Genomic DNA, 18,709 nt, shown 5'->3' on the forward strand with positions numbered 1-18,709 from the left:
TATTTTATTGTTAGGATACCTTTTGTTTGTTATCCTGGCATTCTGGTTTGCTACCCTAATGTCCTAACACATGTAATCCAGTGTATGCCTTTTGTCTAATTTTTAAGATCCTTTACTATTTACCATAAATCTTGGTTTTGTCCATACATATCTCTTCTGCTATGCTGCCTCATATGGGACACTATATTTTGTAAGTTGATTTTTTTTTTCTTTTAGTTTGTAAGACTTTTTTCTTTTACTTTGCAAGTTGATTTCTTTTAATATGCACATCTGAGATTTAATTCTGAAGCATGTCCATCCTTGTATGGCTCCGAAATTCTTGAATAGTCAAGATCTCTGCTTACTTTGAGGTGCTTTTCCCCTCAAAACTTGCTGCCTACCAGAATTTATGTGGGACTAAGGAAAAGAGAGATATTTTTAAACTCCCATCTTCTCCCTTCCAGTGCAGGTACTACATTTTCTTGGATAACAACTGAAATTTATATTGATACATTTCTAGACAAAATATGTGTCATTGGCCTTTAGCATGCACATTAATGACATACGTTTTTGCGGTAATATATAAAAACTTAAGTTTGGACTTAATTTCTGTGGTGCTCTGGCTATCTGGGTGCAAGAGGGTCATGTCAGGATGTCCGCATTTCCTTTTGGAGGATTTCTTCCCTTGCTGAAGCCTTGAGTAATTCAGCTGAGATCAGGGCAATGATTATGCTCAGTATAAGGTTTAGAAAGACAGGAGTTTGTAGCTATTGTGAAGTCAAGACATGGAAAAAGTTGCTGCTCCTCAGAATGCCTTTAGTACCACCAAAGCATTTCCACCTTAACACTAGCCTTAGTACTGCTGACTTCTGAGAAAAATTACCCAGCAGTCCCTGAAATCTGAGGGTGGAAGGCGGGCGGAAATTAATGAATAATGATACTAAGTCAGGAAGGAAAAAAAACATACTTAAACTTAGTCCTTGTAGGGGTATGATAACATGAGTTTTCAGATGGACATCTTTTCTTCCATCATTTCTCAGATTATCACATTTCCCAGAGTGTTCAAAAGGAATTTATATCCTCTGGGGCATTTTATAGATAAGTGATTTTAAAATTTGGTGGGATGTATTGAGTAAGTCTAGACGAAAATATCAGATAGATGGATTTCTTGCTAACTGGCAAGGAAGAGACATAAATTCAAAGAGCATAAATTCAAAACAAACTTTAAAACATGTAGTTAATGGCATTTACAAATCATGTTTGAACACTGACAGGTGGCAATTTACTCCAAATCACAAAGCTGGCCATTGAGATGAATATTCTGTGCTTTCCTTTTCCTTAATCCTGTATTAGTATACAGAGCCTTTTGAAAAAGGTAGTCCTATGTGAAGGTGATGCTGCCATTTTTTTAACCAGGCAGTGATTAGCTGACATCCTTAACTGGTTGTGCTGTTGCACATTGCAGCTACATCTGTGGATTGAATCACAGGCATAATGCTGAAAGATCTATTGTTTGAAGTGAAGTGATTTATGTGATTACATAAGATAGGAAAGGTATGGGAGCTAGATGCTTAAAAAAAAAATAAAAAAAAATTGGTTTGCCTTCTCCCATTCAGCACATGTTAAAGAATTTACTTTCTTAGAAAACTTGAAAAGGAATACTTAGAAATATTGATGATTTTTTTTTCACATTATAAAAATAATAGGGCTTTGGATAGTCAATTAGCATCACATTTGTTCAAACTAAAGTTCAGGATTCAAACCACATCTACTTGGCCTTTTATTTGGTCTAAGAGCAAGAAAATTAATTGGAAATATGTAAAGAAGTAAGCCTGGGAAAAGCAGACCATTTGACAATGTGATGTCAAATGAAAAAAATTACCAAGGAAGAAGTGACTTTGGGAATCCCTACAAGTTTTAATGTTTCCATGGTAATTGATATACCTATTTTGCCACGCTGGTTTCAACAGTGGAAAGCTACAGAAGCCTGCAAATCTGGGATTTGGTGTAAATGAGCAACTAGAAAGCTTGTAGAAAAACAGCTGAAACAGCATACTTGACTCCTCTATGAACCTAGAGGAGTTTTGTGCAGAGGAAAATCTGTAAGGCTGTGAGCAGTTTTGGAGATTATTGGGAAGAACTTATTTTCTTTATGTTGAGGATTTTGTGCGAGTTTTGGGTTTTGTTTGTTTGGTTTTTAGTTTTTGTATAAAATTAATCTCTCACTCCTTTTTAAGCTTCTGGGTTTTATTTCAGAAAATAGCATACATATTCATTTTAGTGATGTATGTGAAATCTGAGTTAATTATAGATGTCCATAAATATCTTCTACCTCAAAAAAAAAAAAAACAAAAAAACAAAACAAAACAAAACAAAACAACAAAAAAAAAAAAAAACATTAAGAGGCAAAGGGTCCTGGGGACTTATAGATAAAGTTAGTGGTAGGAAATAAAAGTTACAGTAGGATGTTCAGGAGGAAATGGCCTTTGATAGCAAAGGAAGAGTGGCCTAGAGGGGAATGAAGACTGTAGGGACTTGAAAGGTGTTAAGTGTTGCTGGAAGGATTACATTGAAAAGATGAACTGGAGATCACTGGAGACAGGTTGAAACATTTTCTGAGAACTGCTCCACTTCTGTCAACTTGCTTAGCCTCTGCACAAGTCTGGTAGTTGACATCACAAAGTTTTCTGTAACTGACTGCATATTTCTAAGCCTTTCTCTCCCCTCTGTGAAAAACTGCAGACTACTAAGAACTGTAGTACCAACAAGAGGGCTTCTTCCCAAACTTTGAACAAAATAGGCTTTATTCTAGTGGGGTACATATTCTTGGACTTTGCTATTGTTATTTGCAAAAGTTTTGCCTGCTGGATTGTGTTATTCATTTGATACCATGTTACAAAGCACTGATTCAGTGTATTTCCAGGTCTGACACCGCATTGGAAAGTTATTTTCCAGTAGAAATTATTCAGTACAAAACCAGCAAAAGAAGCTTTATTTAATGGATCATATAAAGCATTTAATTGGTTTTGAAAAGACTGTGGCTAGTGAATCTGGAACCACATTCAAATATATGTTTCTTTGTTTCTTTGGGGTATTTATCTACTTTTAGTAAGAACTCTTTTTTTCATTATTTGGTCTCATTCCAGAAAGTCATTCTTTTTCTCTCCAAAGGTTAAAGATTAAAGAAAAAATTCTGGAGGCAAAATTATACAGAGGTTCTTTTGTAACCCTGGAAAATAAAAGGCTTGGGTTTAGCAGCACTGAAAAAGTTTTAGAAGTTGAATTTTTTATATATATATATAGTTTTATGTGAAATATGCTGCTTTTTTTGCCAGACAGAACTGAATGCAGCAGGAAGTACTGTCACAGCCTCCTTAGCCTTCTGCAGTGAGACCAGAGAGCACTCTGGCCCCCGAGGTCACAGACAGCAATTGTACCATGCCATCATATTTTTTTCCACTTGGCACGTCTGTGACTAAATCTCTTTTTTATAAGGCCATTTGCTGGTCAGCAAAGAATCTTCTTTCATGGGTTTGAGCCATAATTTCACAAATATCATTTTATTTATAAGTCTTTGCAAAAAGATGCATGTTTAATCTTCCCTTGCTATCAACCAGATGCAGTCCATCTCTCAACCCAAATCCATGGTGCTGTGTTGAGGCAGCTAAAAGATGCAGCTTTCAGGTTTTATTTGCTTAGGTTCAGTGCTGTAGTTACTGAAGAACATGGTTCATTCCAGTTATCTGAGGGCAGCAGTACAGTCTTGCACATGCCAGCTGTCAGTTGTATTGGTTACCTCAAATAAAATTCGTCTAATTATAAAAGATTATACCAATTTCCACCATTTTGAAAACAAGCTTTTTGTTGGAGGCCAACCCCATGCTCCCAATAGCTGTCACTGGCATCCAAATTGCTTCCTTTTTAGTTGGTTACTTTGTACGTTGTCTAAAATCACAACAGAGACAGGCAATATCAGCATAAAATACTTTCAAGGGCAATCAGTTACTGTTTTATAAACTAGTGCATCCTTCCTAATATCACTTAACTTTCAGTACATTTTGATCAGATGCACTATTCTGTGTTGCTGTGTTGCACTCCAGTGTCATTTGCAGTCTTTAAAATATCCTTAAAGTATCATTTTTTGTAGTATGTGCTATGCAAACCATTAAAACAGCATTTGTATCCATTTTATTTTTCAGTTTTTGCAAGGGGTCCAGGTATATGAGAAAGCCACAAATTTAAATTTCTCTGTCTTCTTTTATAATCCAGGAGAGAAACAACTTCATCTTTTTTTTCTGCTAATGGTTGTTTTGAATTTCCCAATAGTTTTCAGTTGTGCAAACTTTTGCAAGAAATTTCTATTAGGTTTCTTCTGCAATTGCATTTAGACCTGTTCTGTTTCAGTGCAGAAGAATTGATAATACCTGAAATGCTATTCCAGATAATGTGAAATGGAACAAAAATAACACCTTGACCACATGCTGGTGGTATATGATTAATATGCAAGCAACTTGTAAACGCTGTTCGATGCAAAGTGCAAATTTGTCCTTTTGCATTTTTGAAAAAAAACATGTATTTCTAAGTACCATTTATATGGGATGCAGTTGCTGTTTGCTACAGACCATAAACAAATAAAATACCTTAACTGAATTACTCTTTTCTCATGGCTGTAATAGTCTTCACGATGTCATTTATTGTGAGTGATTTATGGAGGTGTACTTTTCTTCAGTAAAGAACCAGGTGTCAGGCATTGTTGTGCAATTCAGGTTATCTTTTTACCCATCTCTTCCAAAAAAATAAGAGTGCCTATTTTGGTTGCAAAGGTTAGAGTGGCCAGGAAATATACATGTGGCCAAGTGCCAGGGAAATCTAGTTCTACATGGTTCAGAAGCAGAATAACCTGGCAGAGAGCACAGACATTCAGTTAAAAGATCTCACTAAAGAAAACAGAAAAAATTTATTAGTGGCTACTGAACAAGTATGAGCTACTACTCTAAGTTTGTAATAAGAATAATATTTGGGTTGTTGTCTTGGTGACTGAGTGTTGACCTTTCACATATACGTACAAACTGTACTCAGCAAGTAATGCCACATACATCAGCTTGTGTTCTCTTCAGCTTTGGTCAGCAGCAAGAGGGAAGTTGTCCCAGGTTTTCTACGGTGCCTCATTTCTTGTAAAACATGAAGTTAAAAGCAGAACTTCAGTTTTATCCTTATATTCTGCGTATCTTAGCCATATTTTTAGTCATTCTATTAACATGAGATGGAATAATTAAAATCTGAATTTACCAATTTACCTACATTAATTGTGACTAAGTACTTAGTGAAATACAATATGTTTTACAAAAAAAAAAAAAAAAAAAAAAAAAAGCATTTTTTCATCCTTAACCCCATTTACTCTCAAACTCTCTAATTCCTTCCTGTAGCTCTTCTTTTTCCACTTCTTTTGCCAATAGTCTTTTTGATTCCTAAACACAAGTTTTCTATAAGCAGAAATGCATATATGCACTGTAGACAGGAACTGGAATTTTGGAAGAGTGCAAGCTAGATATTGTTATTAATATTATCTCTCATTTTCACAGTCACAATCAGTGATATTTTTTAATGTTCTGAAGTGTCAGCTCGTGGGTATGTACAGTGTTCTTTGTTGTGAAAAATGAAACAAAATGTGAAAGCCAGGTTGTCATAACTCAGTAGATTAGTTAACAGTGTACAGTTAACAGATAACAGTGTAATGTGGGTCACAATAAACTCCACTTTTCCATATGCTATCTGCAGATCTGAACATATCTCTGGGTAGTGAGATTTTTTTTACAGAGTCACTGGAAAATGTACCAAAATAGCTTTCAATCTATTAATTATTTCTAAGTTAATATTAAATTTCTTGTCATGACCCTTGCTTTTACTCAAAATCATTGAGCTCATGATGTTTCATAGCATGTGGAAGCCACAGAAGGTCATGTAATACATTTATATATTAAAATATGCAACAGTTTTTGTATGAAGTCAAACTTCAAAGCATCTGATTCCTGGCTAAGGCAGAACAGGAAGATGAGAGAGCGAAAGGATAGCCATACTGCATCAAATCAAGACCATGTTTTGTCCAGTATTATGTCTGCAGGAGTACACATAAGCTGATAACTAGAGATGACAAATAGCAGAGTAAGCTAATTCCTCTTCCAGTTGCTGAATATTTCCAGCAGAGGGGATTTCCTGAACCAGATGTGTATTCTGTATAGTTTGTAACCTGCAGCAATTTTGTCTTCCATTACCTTATTCTGTTACCCACTGCATTTCAGATCCAAAACATCCTTTATGAACAGGATCTGCTCCCTTCTGTGTGGAGTCTGTTTTATTTCTAGCCAGTCTGGCCCATCTAGCTTGTTTTGAGTCTTCTAGCTTGATTTTTTAGGCTACTTATTATTATTATTGCTGGTTCTATTTTGACCTCTCTCAGAAGCACAAGAGAGGTTAGGAGCAAACAGCTGCTATTTTTGCCTTCTAGTTTACTTTGTCTAGCATTTCACATTTTCAGATTTTTTGTTACAGCTATGAGGATTGCAAATGTATTCTTTAAAATTATGAGATTTGAGTATATTGCATAACAGGTTCAGTAAACCTCAAGGCTATTCAGTACCATGAATGTGGGGTAAAAATCAGAGGCAACACCACATCATTGTGAAGAAATGCCTTGTGTGTTGGCCAGTGATGATGGGAGGTATCATGAAGGAGTGTATAGAGCACAGGGTGCACATGTAACCTTTCACATCTAACTTATTCAGGGGCTAACGTAAACAGAATTGTGAAGATCTTTAAATGGAAAGTTGACGTGGGTAGATCTGGCATCTACTGTTCTTCAACTAAATCATGAACTTAGACACTTACTTTAGAAGGTAATCATATTAGAAACATTTCCTTGTCTAGGTGGTAGGCTGGGAGTATAAGTGTTGTGGTCTAAGTCCCACATACACTGTAAAAAATAATGATAGCAAATAATTTCACTCTGAAATTTAACAAAAGAATATAAGCAGAGATAGCTTGACTGAATTTTTAAAACTCAGTTTTGTTGGTTATAGTTGAGCAGGTCTCCTAGGGATGTTGTGGCTGTGCTGCCTTGGAAGTGTTCAAGGCCAGGTTGGATGGTGCCTTGAGCAACCTGACCTAGTGCGAGATGTTCCTGCCCGTATCAGCGGGATTGTAACTAGAAGATCTTTAAGGTCCTTTCCAACCCAAACAATTCTGATTCTATGAATTATACTTACATAACAGAGGGTAGGAAAACACCTATTGCATATGAATGGGCATAGTAGAATTTCTTTAAACATAAAAAATTAATGAAGATAAAATATGCATGGATTACTTTTCAGGAAAATTATTTTTCATCAGGCACTAATTTTTTTATTTCTCGCAATGAATGTTTTCTGAAAAATAAAAGCAAACTATGGTTTGATTTGTTCAGATTTTTATACTTCTTGACTCTGACTGCAGGAAGAAAATCTAAAACAACACAAACTAAACTTTTCCTTTTTTACTGTCCAGTGAAACTGAAAATGCCTACTATGATAATAGCCTTTTGTGATAATTTTACTGCATTAAGCAGGAAATAAGATGCTGAGAGAGACAGACTAGCATTGTGACCAGTTGGGAGTTTAATTATAGTAACAAGCTTTCTATGAGAATATCATCTCAATGGTGAATAATACAGATGTGTTTTAGTAACTGGACATTATTTAGATGCTTTGACTTGCAGCAAGAATTATGGACTTGGATATTTTTGTGTATTTGTTCAATGTTAAAAAACTGATCATGACATGCTTCTCTGATAATACATGAAAGTTGTCTGTAATTGTTTTTAAATAGTCTTGATGTTCTGCAAGTTCAACTAATTTTTTGGCTCTTGTGTATTAAATGCACAGCACCGCAGCAGTGGAGTCTGCTTTTGAAACTTAAACAGGACCAAAACAGAGGAGATCAGCACAAAAAAAATATATAAATAGCCTTGTTTTTATATATAAATAGTAATTTCGGCTTCTTAGTGAGCTGCACTGTGGGTTGTGATTAACAGTTCATGCTAGATTTTTAACCTCATTTTTCTGAAACTGGCTATAGAGTAATATTTTTTACAGTATTTTCCCTGATGATGATCACTCAGCTTTAGGTTATGAAAATTCAGTCTGAAGAAACACCTGCTCTCATGCCTCATCTCACTGTAGTTCAGTAACACCACTGTAGAACAACTTATCTTACATGGGTTGATGTTGGATTTCTGCAATGAGGCACATGCAGATAAAAGCATCTCATTGCATTAAAAACTTATTCAGTTCTTTTCTAAATATGAAAAATTTACAGGTACTCTAGAACAGAAGGAAGAGAAAGCAAATTGTTTTATTTACTATTAAAGGTAATATTATTTTACTTAATGTGATTTGAATTGTGATTTACAAGTGAGTGATGGATAGGGTTTGGATGCAGAGGTCTAGTTACTAACATCTCTGAATTTTGCTGTGTATGTATGTGTAGGGAAGTATGTATTAAATCTGATTATCTCTGATAAATTTGTCCAAAATTCCAGTTTTCATTCATGTCTTTTACCCTCAGTTAAGTCATAATTGAACCCTGATTTCTTAAAAGAACTGTAATTTATATGTATTGCTACATATTACTGGACTATTTATTTATTTATTTATTTATTTTTAAAGCTCTTTTTCACCTTATTGGCTCTTCTAATGTTGATGTGAAAAATGCAATGACCTTCAGTGGGCCTCTGGAAGACATGTTCGGGTACACTGTTCAACAGTATGAAAATGAGGAAGGGAAATGGTAAGTTGTGTTCTTAAATGGAAACTCTAAATTATCAAGTATTCAGTGACTCCAGAGTGATACTATTATATGTAAATATGTCCTACATGTAGGGGTTACATTCAGTCAGTCATATTTCTTAACTAATGCAGAGTTCAAAGGAAAATTGGAAAGACTGGGAAATGAAAAGATACAAATTTATATCTACAGTTATTTCCTCAAATAAATAAATGCCTTCACAAAGTGAGTAAATCCCTTCATTGATGGAGCAGAGGAAGTTCTATGTTATACCTGAGCCCCCTTTTTTCCATTACCAAATAAAATAACTATCTATATTTCCCTTGTGTTAATGTATTGCTCCTGTTTTACCAACAAAAGCTGTATTAAGTATTTCTTCTAAAGTTTTCTGTCAGAGATTGTCTGAAATGAGGTTTTCAACTGGTGGGAAGATTTCACTGTCCAAATATTTATAAATACAATAGTCTGCCTCCCCTTTTGGAGGGCTAATTGCCTTGCAATTGTAATATATTCACATTTGCAACTTGGAGCCGCCTTCTTAACCTGCCTTTCATTCTTGTTCTCTTGAATTAAAAGTTGCATTTTGGTGTGCTTACTGGCATCGTCACTTCTCAGTCTTTTGATAAACACTTGCGTATGCTTTTTCCTTGAAAGAGCAAATGTCACAGGCTAACCACTGGGCTGGAGGTCTGAAATAATGACAGAATGGTAAAAAGCTTGGGAATCCTGAGCTCTCCGTTATTCTTTCCAGACTGCCCTGGTTTTCCCAGAACTTTTGCCAGTGCTTTGCAGTTCCCAGTAAACCCAGGGACTTTCACAGGCAACCTACAGCAATGGGCATGTGGCTGTGTGACAGCCAGGTCAGACTGTTCTGCACTGCCTGAACAATCTCCCCACAAGCTCTGAGTCTGTCCCCATTGCTACAGTGTTAACCATTGCCACAGGGAATGGTCATGGAAATGAAATATCAGAGTCTGCCTTTGAAAATGTCAGCTCTTCATTGCCCAAGTTGTAGGATGCTTAAATATACAACTGCATGAAGATCACAGGAAGATAGTAATGACCTAACTTGAGCTAATTACAACCTTGAAGAAATGGCAGCCATTCTAGGAGCTGAGTTTTTGCAAAGTAAGCTACCTTGTTGTAAACTGTCCTGAAATCTATCAAGATCAAAAAGTAGTAGTAAAAGATGAAAATGGCAATTGTTCCACTAGGTAAAGACAAAAATCTAACCTAGAGTGCTAGATCTGAATGTCTCTGAAATTAAACTCCAGAACTTCTGTTAAACTACTAAACTTTCAAGTTCCTTTCAGCATAGCAACAGCCAGAGAAGAAAATCTTTAGGTCAACACTTAAATATACAAAGCAGCTTTGTGATGCTTTGTCAACTGCTGTAATGCTACCTTGATACTATAGATACAACTGTTCAGCAGAAGATGTTCTGTAAACTTGACTGTGGTTGTTTCTCAATAAAACGGTAGTCCCCACCCAGAAATCCCCTGTGCAAAAAAGTCAAAATAGCCTTAAATAGCCTTTTCTGGATACTTCTCTCTATTCAAGGGGCTGGCTGTTCATTTCAAAAAAAAAAACAGCAGGGGGACATGATCCTGCTGAGCACTGATCACCTCCCATGGCATGTCAAGCACACAGCTTTTCTGCAGTTAAATGGATGTCAAGGATTCCTGATAGGATGTGGTGCCTGTTCCTAAGTCTTGGTTTAAAAATATGTACATTACAACATACAGCTTGAAAAACCACTCAGATCCAGTATATACTTGGAGCATTTTATTTTGATTTTAGAATGAATTAATTTATTATTAATGAAAAAAAGTCTTAATGAATCACAATGTGTTGTTCCAGTATGGTGTTTTTGGAAACTGGATTGTGTGCTCGGTTTAAATTCTTCATTCTGTCTTTTTCAAATCTATAGGCTGCATTCTATTGAAACATCTGCCTGGACTTATTAATTTATGATTAAAGATTGAAATGTTTCTCCTGTTAACTCTTCACCATTATCTAAATGTCGAGGAGCAAATCTTTCTCAGCTATTAATTTTAATGGCAGAATTTTGGTTTCCAGTTTGTGCAAGTACTTCTTTACAGTTTATTGGAGCCAGTTATTTGCTGGGTAATGCTAGGCTATATAGTGTAGCTACTGAAGATCTGAGAAAACCATGTGCATCTCTAAAAAGCATTTCTTGGAAAGCTGGATTTAGGAATGAATGCTAATTTATGGTGCTTACAGAGTATTATATAAGAATAAAGATTTTTCCTGACAACCAAATTTTAAAAAAAGGAAAAATATATGCACAGGATAAAAATCCGCAGTATTTTAAAAATCTGAAATTTTTGAATTTGTTAATAATGAGAGGAAAAACTATGTACTTAACATTGCTGTTTCACATCATTTGAGACTAAACTTGTCTCTTGGGTGCTTTTGAGCTTTTTCTTTCACATTTGATCTCTTAAATATATTTTTTCTGAAATATATTCAAGATCAAGGAGATAGTAATAAAACACATATCTCCTTTTGCCTTAATTTTAATGCTTGTTATCCACCCACCAGGACTGCCTTTTATTTCCACTGGAATTTTAAAAAATATTACTTTATTGTGTAATGTAGTATACAGGCACATTTCCTTTCTCCATCATTATTGAGGAGGAAGCAGAATGGCCTCTTTTGCTTCTATCTAAACTAGCATGACAAATGCTTTATTTGGTCTCCATCCTGCGCTCTTTGTATCAGACCTTGCTGCTGCTTTTCTCTCTCTATTTGCTGAATTTTGTGCCTTTTAAGAAAGAAGACATTTCAGGTAACTTATTTCATTTGCAGGATACTTATTGGTTCACCATTAGTTGGCCAACCTGAGAAAAGAACAGGAGATGTATACAAATGCCCTGTAGGAAGGGACACCCAATCTCCCTGCATAAAACTGAACTTACCAGGTATGAAAGAAAAAAAAAGCTTTGTCATGTGGAGGAATAATCGGGATCAGATCTTATGAGATTTTAACATGTACTAGAATTGTTTCTATATAGAAAATTTACCAGTGACTCCAGAACTACGTGAGAAGGAAGCTGTGTCTTTATCAAAAATAATTTTGTTTTAGAGCTTCTCATTTACCTATAGCAAATGTGCTTATAGTTTTAGAATGAAAGGTATATGTATTATCAAAACTTTATTACAACTGGAATTCATTGAATGAGGCTCGCAGTCCTGGCCATGAAGCCAGAAAGGCCATGGAGCATAGATTCACAGATTTCCTTTTGCAAAGCTCTCTGAAGCCAAGAACTTTCTTAATGCTATCGGTAAGCATTTGACGAGAATGTAATTAGCCAGAATCAGACTGATGAATCTTAATATGACAGAGGTAAATATTGACATTCTCTTGCTCATTGCAAGAGATACACAGTGTGGATGGGAAGATTGTTAATGTGAATTTCACTAAATACGCTTGTGATTTTTTTAATCTCCTCTTTTCCCTTGAAAACCTTCGTGTCAATAATATAATGTATAACAGTAGCAAACAAAAAAGTTGTTAAATCATTAAAAAAAAAATGTTTGTTTTCTAATTAATAGAACTGTGTGAACAGTAATAACTTGCTTTCATTGTGCTGCTATTTTTTGCTCTTTTTTTTTTTTTTTTCTTTTTTTTTTCTTTTTTTTCTTTTTTTTTTTCTTTTTGCGGTTCCAGAAAACTATTTGAGAAAGCAACCCAGACAACTTTTCTGGGATAAAAGCCAAGCTCAAAGTTTTTCTTGATTGCTGCAACTGAAGAAGGAGGAGGAAGGGTGCTAAAATATTCGATGAAATCAGTGTCAGTCTGGGTTTTATTTTAGAAGCTGGAAGCTTCATGCTAGGGGATATATACTTTAACATTTTGTTTTCATGTTCCCAAATACTTAACATTTTAATCTATTTATAGCTTCTACTTCAGTTCCCAATGTTGTGGAAGTAAAAGAAAACATGACTCTTGGAACAACTTTGGTAACTAACCCAAAAGGAGGCTTTCTGGTAAGAAAGGACTTTTTGCCAATTTTTTAAAAAGTCTGTTTTTTGCTTAGGTACTATAACAAGATTTCACCCTTTCTAATCTCTTAAAGGCATGTGGACCACTCTATGCTTATAAATGTGGCCGTTTGCATTACACAACTGGAGTCTGTTCTAATGTGAGCTCCACTTTTGAAACCGTCGAGGCAATTGCTCCATCTGTTCAAGGTATGTGTGACACAGGAATTCTCTTGTGTATTCAAAAATACAAAGTGCCAGACAAGACAAATGTATACACATAGGCATACCAAAGAGTATGAACTGCTTAACTTAGCAGCAGCATTACCAAGTTAAGTAAATGTTTTCATTGTCCGTATATAACCTAAATTCTTGCTACTTTCAGAATTTATCCTAGTATAAACAGTTGTTAGAGTACTATGTAATATCCAAACACAGTTGCTAAAAATAGTTGCATACATTTTTTAATTATGGCCAAAAACCTCTTTTTAAACAGTGATGACATATAAAGACCTAATGCAAACCCAATTTGGTAATATAAATAAAAATCTTAAAGATGTGGTCAAGTGGAAAAATTAAAGAGGAAAAGACTGACACTGAAGAAGGTAGAAGTCACTACTAAATAGTCCAGTTACATGATCTTGTCCCATTCTTCAGTTTATGCTTACAAGGAAGTGTCTTCCTGATAAAGGGAACATTAGCTTCATAAAATATGATGCAAAAGTTGATGAATGACATTCAGTGCCAAACATGTCCGTTCAGTCCCACTGCAGAGGAATATGAATTTCTCACTACTCACATATGTAACTGGAACTGTGAGATATATTTCATCCTTGTTATTATCAATTCTTACATGGTAATTTGTGTTGCAGAGTGTAAAAACCAGCTGGACATTATTATAGTCCTCGATGGGTCCAACAGCATTTATCCATGGGAGAGTGTCACAGACTTCCTAAACAGCCTCCTGAGAAACATGGATATAGGTCCTCAGCAAACACAGGTAATATGCTAGATGTTTTGTGATTGCTTAATTTGCAAGCAAAAAAAGAATTTACAGGAAATGGGATGAGAATGACATCTATGGAGTTCTTCAATTACAAGAACTTATGTCAATGGAGTACTAAAACAAAATAGCTGAAACCACAGCTAAGTCAGTGTCTGCTGCCAAGTAGCAATGTTGGGGAGGCTTTCCCTGCATGTAGCACTCAGGCTGTCTCCAGGGGCCAACTTTCTAACCAAGATACAAAAGATAAGTGGATTAAGTGAGGCCATTTGAGCATAGTCTTTTCCTACTTTCGTTCCTCTCTACAACCTCTCTTCTTGTCTTCATTTGTACTTCATAGAACAAAGGTAATTTCCGCTCCTCTGAGGTGCACATGCATGGTTCAGACAGACTTTGATTATAATTTTTTTTAAGCATTTTGTACTGTTGAGCACTGAACAGATGGCTTTTGGACATTTGAAATCATAATTAACAAGCGGCTGTTAAACTGTGTATTACTAATGGCAGAAGCTACTTTTATATAGTGTGTAGAGAGGAACAAATTCCCATCTGCTGTAAATCAGCACAGTTCCACCAAAATTAACAGAATTACAAACAATTGCCCCACCTGACGATCTGACAAATGTTTTACAGTCTGCTAAATGGAGTATGTAGTCATTCTGGCAGAACTCAGGGAAGGGGAAACATGGACAGAAGGATACTTTTTAGTACAGAAGGCTGTATTAACAACAACAGAAGAAACCAGGTCTTCCTTGCACTTCTCCCAGTCCCCATTCCAGAAGGATTTTCTGTGATTCTGAATGATATTTGACATATTGCAGGCCCATACTCAGCATTTTGCTACTTCAGGTTTAGTATTTAGCTCCAGCTTTCATAAAGGAGACTGTGAGAAGGTGTAAAGGACACTTCTATGTGCAGAGAATATCCTTGTCATTTTCCAAATTAATTGGGGTTTGTTTGTGAGCTACCACTCAACTTCCCTGTTGGCTGTACTGAACACTGGCTGATAAAATTATTACTTAAAACCCGTCAACTCCACAATGGTGTTCTGTTATTTTGAACACACTGTTCTTCCAGATATTGTGAGGAAAAAGGAAAAACACTTTGTCAAATTTAACAGAAAGAAAAAAAATATAAAAAATTCTTACTGTTCCCTTAAACTGGTGATTACTCAAACATGTGCCATTTTGGGAAAATACTTAAATCTGAACTTCCCAGTACAGGGCAATGTCTGCATAGAAGTCACCACCACCTTTATGGGAATAGTACACAGGGCAATCAACTCTGCTGCACCCTTACCTCTCTTCTTCAGAATGCAATTCTTAAATTTTTATATTGCCACACCTCTGTTATGTTCAGTTTTGGAATCCTGCCTCGTCTGTGTGGCTCAGATTGCACACAAAAGGTCCCTTGCTGGCCTGCACTCCAGCAGTCTGCCATCTCCACCTACAAAATCCATTCTACCCATGATTTGGCACAGTTACCCTTTTCTCCTGCTTATACACTTGAGAACGTCTGTTTTGGCATTTGGTCGCTAAGGAGCAGGAACATTTGAGAGGGAGATAAGGATGGGATAAGAGGGTGAGAGGCAGAAAAACTGGAAATGGAAGGCAAAAGCTAGGTGGAATTTCTTGGTTTCTCTTACCTTCTCTCCCTGCCCCCAGAACATGTCCCATCACTCTTCTATTCTCTGAGCCCACTGCTTGGGAACCCTGGCACACACAAAAATATAATGTCACCTCCATCTGCACTGTATCCTTTCTCAGATATTGTGTTTAGATATATTGAATGGGGAAGAGGAGTTACAACAGGACAGCTCATTTCTTCCCTGTATTCTGGGAGCACAGAGTAGAAAAAAGTGGACAATAGTTTACTTTCTCTCTGTTTAAATTGATTTTCTCATGTTGATCTTAGGATTTTTGTGAACATAGAAACTGGTGGACTTTAGCTGACATCCAATTGTTTTCCTCTTGCATGGGAAAGGAATGAGGTGATTGCAGAATAACTCCTTAGCAGCTTGGGCGTGACTTGTTCAAAATCATGTTTTGATTAGAGGCTTGTGAGATATTTTTTTTCCACTTACCCTATCCTGACCTACGGTCATTAGATTTGTGGCAAGTCAGAAGACAAATTCCTCAGTGTCCCATGTTTGGCAAATTTGAAAGTGAAAGCCAGTTGATTCAGATGCAAAAAGCCAAAGTTTATGGTATAATATATTTAGAAGTATTTCCTTCCTGTACTCTTTCCATTCTTTAGAAAATCTTCTGCACTTCTGTATTGCCCTTTTCCTTTACTGCTTTTATCCCTAACTTAGTAAAGGAAAAGTGACAATACAAAAGTGCAGAAGGCAGAAGGAATTAAATGAGAAAAAATTGTGCAAGTAGGAACAAAATATGTGTCTCAGTCTTATTCTACATTTTAATGTTCTTGCAAAGCAAGGCAGGGCTTTTTCTTTACCATTTTTAGAGATAATTGTTGCTTTAATGTGAAAGTATATTTTTTCATCCTTTACATTTGAGCAACCTTCTGTGGTTGAAGAATGTCAAGAGAGAAAGCACAGTACTTTGACACATTAAATTCCAACATTAAAGCTCTGTTGGAATGGCTTTCAGAACTTTTCAGACAGATTTTACTTGTCCACTAATACATAAATAGGTAGTTATAGGTGTTTGCCCTGTATCTTATTATATCTCCAAACTACCTAATTATATCTCAGAACTAATAGGTCATTCCATGTCATGTCCTATGATCAGTTTTATTTCCAGAAGAACAGAAGCAAATTAAAGAGGTATCAAAAAAATTCAACATGAAGAAAGACCTTTCCTTTTAAAATTTCTGTCTGCACCTCTGGGATCAAAAGAAATGTAGCAGAATTTATTAAATTTTGCCTTGATTATGGTATCTTTAGCAAGGTCTCCATATGAAGCTTAAATGTTTTATCCATTAGTGCTTACCAAAGGATCTCTCCTTTTCTTTTACTTTAAATGTAACCTAAGTGCAACCATAGATATTTTTCATTTTTCTCCCATCCCAGTGCTGCAAATCCTATAAAATCATCCCTGTGTACTAAATGTTTTCCCTTTCATTTTTTCTTGTGTTTTTCTAACAAATAGTTTATTTTAGTTACTTATTGGGAAGCCTAGAATGTACTATCCAGCTAAGGGTTTATATTCACTTACAGAACAGCAATAAATAATTGCCTCAGAAATGTTATGTCCCAGAGCAGAACAGTTCTTCCCTTGCTTGTTCTTCCCTACTACACTTTTTTCACAGGAACTGGGGACAATTAAGGAATTACTCCCTTGTGAATTACAGAAGCCACGGAATGCTAGGGAAGGGAACTTAAAAACTACAAAGATGTTCAATAGATTATGGTCAGTTATGCTGGGAAAAATACTAGGTTTTCTGAGGAAGACTAGAACTATGTCTTTGTGTGCAGTAGCATTGCATGTTCCAGTCCCAAAATTAAACCAAAGTATATGCCTTGGACCAAAGCATAAAACATCTGTAAGCATATGTCTTTGGAACTTGATAAAGTTTTGCAGATTGAACAGGTTTATTTGCATCACATAGCTGTAATTTATGGTTTCCATTAGATTAAAAGGCTGCAAAAGCTCAGACCTTCATTGCTATGTAATATAATATAATTACAGTTTTACAAGGTGGACTTAATTCTGTGATCCTGTAGGAGGCTGGATCACTCAGCCTAGTAGTGTCCTGTAAGTTATGAGAAGTTTTTCATTACCCTTTTTTGAGGAATGGCTCATATTTGATTCTGTGAAATATGTAGAACATGATGATCAGGGTTTCCAAATCTAGTGCTAAGGAAGGGTCCCACAGAACAGTTGTATCCCATAAGATAACCACATGCCCCTCTTCCTTCCTGACTTACAAGCTATGCAACACAGTGCAGTTTTCCAGACTCAGATGTTCTTCCCATTTGCTTCCTGAGAAGGAAATGCTCAGAATGTTTACTTGCTGTGTTCATGGACAATGTTTCCTCTCAAATAGGAAATGATACAAGGCAGTGTTAGCCTGTGGCCTTTTTCAGAAAAATGACAACATGAACACAGGTCTTTAGAATCAGGAAAGTCTGGCAGACACTTTTCACCCTGGCAGCAGTCAATAGTTAATTTAATCCTTGTCACCATTAAAATCCTGAAAGCTGCAAACAGGGAGTCCATGTATCCATCGGAGCAGTCTCTCTGTTGTACAGTTGTCTCTGGCTACATGGTGCCATGGAATGTGGCATGGTCCTGGAATACGAGGCACTCCTCCTGCTCCAGAAGATGAAACAAAACAAAGACCTGTTGTTTACCAGCAGTTAATGACCAGCTTTTTAAAAGGACAAGCAGCACCCTGCTCAGATTATGATGCATGTAACAAAATAGTTGCCTTAGAGAGAATGGATTAAAAATTTAATCTTCAGCTTTGGGTATGGCCAGTGCCACATAACTCTCATATAATTAGCAGTGATACAGCGTGTGCCCCAGCCTGTTGTGTAAACACTGTGTAGGGTTAATAGGCTGCTGCCGAAGAGAACATGCAGCCGCTGAGTGCTTGGCTGCAGGTAGAGTACAGAATGCCTCCAAGAGAGAATTAAAATATCTTAAAAGGAAGCAACTTGTCGTAACTTTGAACTTAGCTCACCTAGATTGGATGGTATTTTTTGAAGGATACAGAAATTAAGTGGAATAGCTTTTTCTACTACATACCGTTGTAATTATGGTCCTATAATAGTTGGTATCTAATAACTCTTCATAATGATGATGATATTGGTGTTATTTAATATCAAATATTTATCCAATTCTAGCCCCTCTCCTACAAACACACACGGTGCAGAATCTGAGAGGCTATGTAAGTACTTCAAAAGCCACCTATAAAGCAATTATAAAGCACATA

The 18,709-nt window shown here is 36.0% G+C and overlaps 1 protein-coding gene across 2 annotated transcripts in view; it reads left to right on the forward strand.

The window, feature by feature from the left end:
- ITGA1 (integrin subunit alpha 1) overlaps positions 1-18,709 on the forward strand; it is a 69,875-nt gene that overhangs the window by 19,499 nt on the left and 31,667 nt on the right. For both annotated transcript variants that reach the window (XM_030467925.1, XM_030467926.1), the window contains 5 exons: positions 8,679-8,799; positions 11,629-11,741; positions 12,722-12,810; positions 12,900-13,014; positions 13,677-13,804. In XM_030467925.1, coding sequence (XP_030323785.1) covers positions 8,679-8,799; positions 11,629-11,741; positions 12,722-12,810; positions 12,900-13,014; positions 13,677-13,804 — 566 coding nt within the window. The remainder of the gene's footprint in view (positions 1-8,678; positions 8,800-11,628; positions 11,742-12,721; positions 12,811-12,899; positions 13,015-13,676; positions 13,805-18,709) is intronic.

Source organism: Calypte anna, chromosome Z (assembly GCF_003957555.1).
Source record: "Calypte anna isolate BGI_N300 chromosome Z, bCalAnn1_v1.p, whole genome shotgun sequence".
NCBI lineage: Eukaryota > Metazoa > Chordata > Aves > Apodiformes > Trochilidae > Calypte > Calypte anna.